This window comes from Ceratosolen solmsi, unplaced genomic scaffold, assembly GCF_000503995.2.
Source record: "Ceratosolen solmsi marchali unplaced genomic scaffold, CerSol_1.0 scaffold7, whole genome shotgun sequence".
Lineage (NCBI taxonomy): Eukaryota > Metazoa > Arthropoda > Insecta > Hymenoptera > Agaonidae > Ceratosolen > Ceratosolen solmsi.
This window is the reverse complement of record NW_011948413.1, coordinates 12,740,458-12,749,794: the sequence shown is the minus strand read 5'-3', so window position 1 is coordinate 12,749,794 and position 9,337 is coordinate 12,740,458. Positions and strand designations below refer to the sequence as shown.

At 46.6% G+C, this 9,337-nt stretch overlaps 1 protein-coding gene across 1 annotated transcript in view; it reads left to right on the top strand.

Moving 5' to 3' along the window:
- dally (division abnormally delayed protein) overlaps positions 1-9,337 on the top strand; it is a 165,859-nt gene that overhangs the window by 56,268 nt on the left and 100,254 nt on the right. The window contains exon 4 of the mRNA XM_011506465.1: positions 112-313. Coding sequence (XP_011504767.1) covers positions 112-313 — 202 coding nt within the window. The remainder of the gene's footprint in view (positions 1-111; positions 314-9,337) is intronic.

Here is a 9,337-nt window from a genome sequence, read left to right as displayed (position 1 = left end):
AGAGAGAGAGGGAGAGAGAGAGAGAGAGAGAGAGAGAGAGTGCGTCGTGCAAATGACGGCGATAAAAGTGTAAGGTGAGCAAGGTGAAGAAAAACGATTTTTTGCGCACAGGGGCTGCCTGACGGAGCCGGCCTCGGAATTAGACTTCGCCTGGTCGGACTACGTGGAGACGGTGGAGCGGCTGGTGGTGGCCGTCGATGGACACAACGATCCTCTGGCCCTGAACGTCGAGAAGGCGGTCAGACATCTGGACAGCCGGATTTCGGACGCGGTGATGCACGCGATGGAGAAGGGCCCGGCCCTCGAGGAAAAGGTTAGTCAGCCACTCGATTGCCCCCTTTACGATAAATAGACCTCCCCTCCTCCCCTCCCCCCACATCTACGCTACCCGCCTCGCCGTATCACGGGACTCTCCATCCAGGGACTTTGGCTATACGAGGGCTTGGGCGAGCTGTTCGCAAAGCGCTAATTACACGTCTACGCTTTCGCACGGGCGGGTGGATTGTGCGCGATACGTAGAACATAATGTTCCTATTTATTTTACTTCTCTATATCCTTCCGAGTCGCTTGTCTTAGGACTTTCTACCGGTCTTCTACCGTACATCCCGTACGAAATTCTTCGTTAGTCGCAATTAAATGAAGGAAAGGTCGTAATGAAGAGAACAAAGCAAAGCAAAGCAAAGCAAAGCTAAACAAAGCTAAATAAAACAAAACAAAACAAAACAAAACAATACAAAACAATACAAAACAAAACAATACAAAACAAAATAAAAGAGAAGACGCAATTTCTTGGAGTCGACATTCGATGTTGGCCCATGTCAATGATACCATCGTTTTATCATCGGGAGCTCTCCTCCAACGACTTACAGCCCATCAAATTACATCCACAACAAAATGTCGACTAACAATATGAACTTTTGGCCATAACGGATATCGCTGAACCATTTCTACTCGACGCTAAGATGTTTAACTCAAGGATTATGTATTATTAAGCGCGTTAATGGCTAATGGTGACTCGATATTCAATACCAGAATACATTGGACATTGAATAGAAACGGCCCATGCGAACTATCCTGCGAAATTATACAGAAGGAATTTACGTAAAGCGTGTAATGAACCCAAATAATTCCAAGAAGCACGAACAATCGCCGCAGTAGTAATATTGTTACATCGTAACGGTGCCCCAGCAATAGACCCAAAGCTTTTGTATGCTGGCATTGTCGATGGCCGAGTCGGGTCCACTCAATGATTTTTAGGCTCGGGCCTCCCTCATCCTCTCCAAATTGACAAAGAAACTACTGGCGTATCCCATATATTTTGCAGCAATCAGAGACGCGTAATCGCAACGGGCGCGGCGACAAAAGACCCAACACGGCTTTTTTTACACCCGGTGCATCACTTACACGCAAAGCAAAGCTCGCTTTTTACGACTCGCCAAGAGCTAATCGACTTAACATGAATCGTGCGCGGGGGGTTGAATTTTTTCTTTGCTCCGTCTCGCCACGAACAATATCCTCTGTTCCGAGAGCTGGCTGGCACACTTTGCCCCGGACCTCCCCACCTCTGCCTCCTCTCAACTCTCCGCTCTCCCGCGAGAGTTTCTTTCTCCGCTCCTTTTTCCTCGAGTGCCTACGTGCGTCAACTTGTCCCATTCATCGTTTCCGTTTAAAAGCGGCCGTTCGAGCCTCCCGTCCCATCAGCCCGAGAATTCACTCGGCCGACCCCAGAAAATTTCTCCAGAGTGCCGTAGTTTTCACTCAATGGAGCGCCTACGGCAAACCGTGCTATTGGCTCAATACCTCCCCTCCATCCGCTCCTCTTTAACATCCCGCCAGCACCATAACAACAACCACCAACCAAGCCCTCCTTCCAATCGCCCCGAAACATTTCATTCCCGTTACGTAAGCGAGATGAGAGACGGCAATACGAGAGAGATAATAGAGACATAAAATTCTAAAGCTACCGACAACTGCCCTCCTCCATACACACACGCGTACTCTTCTTTTCTCTTCGCTCTTCGAGGACGACCATAATTCTCGCTCTCGGCTGCTCAAAATGTATGTGCCTACGAACCACCATCCCCTTTCCCTCCCTAACCGCCCCTCGTCGTACCGTCACTCCACTACCCTGTCCCCATTACCAACAAACTACACCGTCCTCTCCCCTCATTGACATTCATTTAGATACGTAGCGATCTGTGAATGTGTAGTGCAATCGCGTGCCGGTGGTCCAAAGGACGGCGGTGGCTGCGGCGGCAAACGAATGCGTGGTGGTGGTGGTGGGAGCGAGATGGGAATATGAGTGAGAAACAGTGAATGAGAAAGGAGGCTCCTTAGACAAGCGAGGATTCAATGGAACACGACGACGACGACGACGAAGTGAGAAAGAAGGAGACTTTTTAAGCAATGGTCTCACCATTACTGAGGCCCTGGCGGCAGCTTCGAAAGGATCTCCCCCTCCCTCCTCCTAACCACCCGCTCTCACTCCATCCTTCACCGGTCTATCCCCTCTCTTCGCCGCTTCGTTTGGCTGTAGGTTGGTTTTGGCTTTTTATGGGGGCGAGAAGAAGGCGCCTGCGGTGCTGCTCTGTTCCTTTGCTCTCTCTCTCTCTCTCTCTCTCTCTCTCTCTTTCTCTCTGTTTCTTTCGTTCCCGCGATATACATACTCGGGTCCGCTGTACCTGTTGAGACCTGCCAGGGACGAGATTCTCTCGGTGGCCTCGCCAGGGGGTATATCTGTCTGTCCTTCTTACTCTCCACGGACTCAAGATCCTACTAATAATTCCTCACGCGCGCACTTAAGAGAGAAAGAGAAAGAGAGAGAAAGAGAGAGAGAGAGAGAGAGAGAGGCGTTCTGCGCGTACATCGTGTTGTCCGTCGCGTACTGGTGAGGCTGGCCGTTAGCCCCTTGATTTCAGCCAGAATCTCCGCGCATCGTTAAGGGCAGTTCAAGCTACCCTGTCTCCTCCGCCCCCCGATGTCTCAGCCGGTGTCTGCTGTCGATCCACGCGCTTTTCCGTTCCTCGAAGTTTCCATTCTCCGCAGCCACGTCTCTTTCTTACCATAGACGTCGCTGACTACGGTCTCGAGCGCTGATGATGCTCATTGTACTCGGAGAGGTAAATTGTCCGGGGATTTGAAATTTTCGAACGAATCGAAAAAAAACCACCTATTTGCACACCAGCCAATTACATTGTTTCTTCTTTACCTATCTCGTGCTAGGTAAAAGGATCCCGAGATCCGGTCGTTCTTTTTTACCCAATTTATATGTAGGACGTGGCGCTCTTGATTCGCCAACGAAATAAATAGCCGATTAAGTGCACAGGTATTGTTCATTAATATTATGATAATAAATGTTATTTTACCGTAAAATATAAATTTCGAATTGAAATAAAGCTATAATTTAAATAAATAATAAATTTAAACTCAATTTTCAATTAATAATTAATAAGAAATTTTACAAGACTTTTTACACACTCACAGTTTTTCCTGCATAGATAAATCTGCCGCGAGCACACAAATACACAAACACACGCATACACGCACAAAAGAGACGTAATTTAAATTAGGTATGTAAAAATGAATGTTCCTCTTTGCAAATTTGAAAAAGGAGGCTAATTTAGTAGTTGGCGAGAAGATAAAACAGATCGCCGACAATATGTAGCCGATATACCGAAAATTTAAAGGTCTGTAGTTTTGGCGTGGGTACTCAATTACGGAAAGCCGAAGCCCTTATCCGAGCGTTAACAAAGCCATAATGTCTGTTTTACAGCCACCAACAGGATTCATCCATATTAAAAAGCAGAGCGTGGAATGGTTGGCGAACGGCGGGGGGGCGCCGGAAATGTAAGGAAATCGTGGGCGTTCGCTCGAAAATCGTGGAGGAATTTCTCTGGCTCCCGGTTAGGCGTAGGTGTGCGGAATTCGCCGCCGTCTCTTCCACATTATTATTCATCACAGTGTTGCGGTCCCTGAACCGCGGGTACAGCAGCGGCGTAGAGAGAGAGAGAGAGAGAGAGAGAGAGAGAGTGAGATAGAGAGAGATAGAGAGATAGAGAGATAGAGAGATAGAGAGATAGAGAGATAGAGAGATAGAGAGATAGAGAGATAGAGAGATAGAGAGATAGAGAGATAGAGAGATAGAGAGATAGAGAGATAGAGAGATAGAGAGATAGAGAGATAGCAGCTCGAGCAGCGAGAGGGATTACGGAACGACGTGGCGACCAAGAGGCCAAAGAAGAATCCGTGGGAGAGAGAGAGCGACTGGATCGGCGAGCGGCGGAGAGAGGGTGCGACGCTCAAGTTGTGCGGTATTGCCGGTTGGTGTGTAGGGGGTGAGGGGGGATGATGGGAGGGCGATGGTTCGGTGCGGCGGGGGGGGGGGGGGGGGGGAGGAAGGCTCGTTAGTCATCCCTGTGCGGGCGCACAAAAGAAAAAGGCCCGAGGCGCGCAGTTTTCGTACGCCGAAAGTAAGTCGGCCGATCGCCCGCCCAGATTCCTCGCCCAATCTTCGTGGGATATTGCGAGGCGCGTGCGACCCGTCTTCCTTTTTCTTTTCTACGAAAATCCCTCTCGTTCGGTGACTTTGTCCTCGAGAGGGTTGCCCGCTCGTTCCTCGACCGGCTTACCCTCACCGCCCCACCTTACCGCCTAACCGTCGACAGTCCGCGGCCCCCAACCTCACCGCTCCGAGGCCCATACGCTGGCAATTTTCCGATCCGAGAATCGCGCTCCTGCGGGAGGCCGTGAGATGCGTGGTCCGGCAAAGGGACGTGAACGGGGACGAGGACGCGGTACAAGGGCCGTTTAACGATAGTACGCTCGACTAGTTCCGGATCGCTTTGCTCCCCGTTTGTTTACGAGTTGCTGGCTTAAGCCGAGATTTATATCTCGATAGTGCGCTTTCGGTCAATGTGTAATTCCTTTACGCTGAGCGGCCCGGCGATTAAGAGCGTAAAGGAATGCTTTTTAAGCTCCCGGCACTTTAAGCACCTGTACCGGGGCATTTAAATCGAATTTTCTATTTTGACTTTCTCTGTTGGTGCAACAATGCGGGTGCACGGCTTATGGATTGAATTGTTTGTTGAAAACGAAAGGCCATCCGTAATGTTGATTTTAAGGGAAACACGCCTTTTGCTTTTAAGTTTTATGATTTTTCCCGAATAATTGTATGGCTCGTGGAGCTTAATGCACGAGGGTAATATAAAACTTGCGCCCCGACGCGTCTTTAAAATTTAACGTTGAAGTTCTATATATCGGCATACTTGACATTTCAACATGGCAAATCATCGGTCTTAGGCTCCGTGCGATCGACCATCTCCCTCCGCTACGTCAAGCTCCCGATTATCCGAGCGCATAATCTGGCGCCCCTAACCGACGCTTTTCAAAATCAGCGCTCGAGTCTCGGTTGGCCGGGCGTGAAAATCGTTCTCAAAAGGCCTTAGCCACCTACTTGTTGGCTTCTTCGCCCATCCGCAAATTCAATAAAAGCGAGGACAGCAGAGCTCTCGTTGGCATAACTTCACGGCCGAACTTTAGCAACTTGGATTTGCGCGCGTGGCCTCGCTCGCCGCTGCCGTAACTGTACGCGAGCCACTCGTGCCTTTTCCCTACTGAGCTTAAAAGGTCGTATCCGTCGCGTCCCACTCCCCCTCACCTAATCCGTCACCTTCACCGACGCCTCGACAATCAATGCCATCGCTTATCAATGCCAGTCTGCGCCAGAAAATTACTTATATATTCGATTATTCGAGAGTTGCGGATAGAGCGGATAAGAGTTGGTTGAAGGACCGCCCGGGGTCGCGAGCGTGCGAGCGTCTGAATTTTCACCCGGCAGCTGCTACTTTCTCTTATCAAATTTGAATTTTTATCGAACGAACATGGTTAATTCATGGTTAACTATTGAGCGTAAAATTCATTGGCATTGGTCTGGTTATCGTAGCTGCCGGCGCATCGTTAAATTGTCGTCTAATTAATGCTTCGATTACAAGTAGTTGAAATGTCACTTTTGCTATTGTTATTTCTGCTGCGGCTGTTACTGTTGTTGTTGTTGTTGTTGTTGTCGTTGCTAGCAGCAGCTGCTGCTGCTGCTGCTGCTGTTTAGCGCGCTAGCGCGACTCTGCATCCTCTCAACCTTGTCCTCACCGTACAACTGGAAAATGCCAATCGAGCGCCACTTAAAAAGAAAATTTATCATACAACGATAACGTATAATTAGCCTTCCGTTAAATTATAACGACTAACTTTCTTGCTGTCAATGAACGCGACAGCGAATGCCAGTTATCTAATTGTTCGAAAGGTCGTTAATTAAATCAACGACACCCGCTTAATAAAGTGCTAACTTTCTTTCTCATCTATCGTTATTAAGGGGCGAGCGTGAGGAGGAAACGCGGCTACGTTGACACGTCGAGAGGTTTCATTTCATCCTGGACCGCGAAGAAAAGGACGCGCGGATCGCGCATTCGAGTAATTAAAAGCGGATTGGCAAATTCGTGAGCCCGTTTGGGGCTGTGGGGCTCGCGTAGCAAGCCCGATAATTTTCAAGTCCCCGCATTACTTTGCTTTTTTATTCGGAGGCGTTATCGCGCCCTCGGACCCTTCGCCCTGGCACAATGGCATCGCCGAGGTACTCGTGTGCCTTTGAAAACCATTGCCGTTGGTGGAAAAGGCTCGCGGGAGGCGAGCGCCGAGCGGTCGCGCAACCGCCCACTGTGCGAGCCTTACGCCGGCTGACCCTTCTCCGTTGAATACCCCCCCCCCTCCTCCTCCTCCTCCTTCCCTCCCCCCCCCCCCTCCTCCTCCTTCCCACCAAACCCCCACCACCAACCCCCCGTCGCCACTGCATCGACTCGGCGACCTCAGCTGGCTTACCAGCAGCAGCTCGAGGGTTTTCGCGCAGCCGCCGGGGCGCGAGCCACGGCGCGCAACTTGTCAATGTGCCTCGTTTGCATAATTACGAGATTGATGCAAGATGGGATCGGTTATCGGACCCGAGATCGTACGGAGCTCGTTCTCGGGGCGCGAGACTTCCTTATCGCCGGCCGACTTCCTGCTTTTCTTTTTCATTTTCGTGCAGCACAGAGTCCCTTGGCAAATTGAATCATTCGCGCTTAATTATAGTGCGCGCTTAAGGCAAAATACCTAGGGCATGAAGTCGGGGGGGGGGGGGGGGGGGGGAGGGGGGGGGGGGGGGGGGGGGGTTGAGCAGTAAAGGGGAACGCGAGTTACCCGAGTCACTAGTACTGTATAGTTTTGATTTAAATAATTAAGTGATATTTCCAAGGAGCGCGCTGCGAGACCACTGGCTCCTACGGTTAATCGTTATAATTTATTTTATATTTTAATTGGCTTTTAAAAATACAGTTGTATGACTTTATTTAACGATCGTATTACTTTTCAGCTGCATGAATCGTTTCTACTAAATCGACGTTTATAAAATCAGCTTATTGCTATTAATGATCAGTAGCAGAGCCAGATGTTAACTTACAAATTTCATACTTTTCTTCCTCCTTCCTAATATATTATCCTCTCTTCGGAATCTAATAAAAAAAAAGGGCTTTTTAATACAAAATATTTTAATACAAAATATACACGTGCGCGTATAATTAGTTTTATATATATTAGAATTAGAAATTAGTGGTTATATAGTCCATATAATTAGAAACATTGATAAACTATTGCCATGCGATTGTTTTATATATGTGATATAGACGAAAATATTGATCGGATTCTTTTACATGTATTGTTAGTTTTTTTTTTATTCCCGAGATTTATCCCACTTTGAGAAATTTTAGTAATGCATTATATATTATACCTGACCTTGCAACAAGAAATGTATAATGTTGTTTGTATGCAAGAAGTGCATGATGTTCATTGCATTTATTTTTTAAACAATAATTACTCGCGCCTATCTCGAAGTAAGTGTACCGAATGTATTTTGTAGAAGTAGCGAAAAGTAGGATTTCGTAGTTAATGAGATAATAAACTTTCAAATTTCTAGCATCAATTTAAGAAAAACCACATAATATGAAAATAAAACTCGATTAATAACTTCTGCAGTTGCAATTACCAAATTTATAAGTTTGACAATAATAAGAAAAATAAATAAATAAAAAAAAAAAAAAAACAACTGATACACGAGATATTAAAACTAGAAATTCTACATAAAGTGTTTTTTATTTTTATTTTTTTTTGCGAGGAAAATATAAAGACACCGATTAACCTGTTTTATTATTACCAGCAGATTATTATAATTGGAATTCTTAATATTGCATTGAAGTAGTGTCGAGAAAGCCTTTATTATTATGAATTGTTTTAATTATATTAAGCAATTGGTAATGCGTTGAAGTGTCTAATGATCTGAATTAGAATTTCAATCCTATAGGGTAAAATGTTGGAAAAATATTGTGCCACGCATAAAAAAAATATGAAAAATAAGTATTTTGTATTATTAAGTTGATAATAAAAATTAGATATTGAAAGCGGTACGACGAGAAAGAAGATAATTGTCAATATTAATGGCATTTTATTAATTACGTTATCAATCGTTTGGCAAATAATTCTACGTAACCTCGCTCATTCGGGAATTCTATTTTCGCTAACTGAGCCACGGCTAAATAAATCACAACCGCGTAATGAAGTAAGAAAACGTGAGGAAAAAAGACGAGTGGCCTCGTGGCTCAAAAGGAAGCAGAGTTTCTTTCAGCACGCGTCGCTCGTTGGTAGATTAAACTCGCGTGAGGCACCAGAGAAACGGAAAACGAAGATACCCTCTAGGCGAACTCGAGCCTGGACGTCACCTGCGAGTGAGTGAGACACAGCGAGTGATGGAGGTTCGCTAGGGATGGAGGGAGGGAGGGGTAGAAGGAGGAGGAGATTGAGCGAATGTTAAAGGATGCAGACATGCAGACACGCGGAGAAAAGAGAGAAGGGCTTGCCACGACGAATAATAATGATACATTATAATTCTCACGGTGAAAGAGAGCGTGAGAGGGTTTAAAGTCTGTATAGCCGTTCGTACAATTATTACTCGGACGTACCGAGAGACGCCTCGCATCTCCTCGTGTTCTCTCTCTCTCTCTCTCTCTCTCTCTCTCTCTCTCTCTCTCTATATATATATATATATATATATATATATATATATATATATATATATCTGTGCCACTTGGTGACGCAATCGCTGCCTGTATAAAGTACACGCGGAAGTACGAAAAGGGGTTATGGGGCAGGAAACGAAACTTGTGCGCTCGAAAGCTCCTCTCCATCGTCTCCCTCGTATCCGAACTTCCCGGTCATCAGAGCCGCTTGACACTTTGACAACGAAATTCGGTCTCGTCCA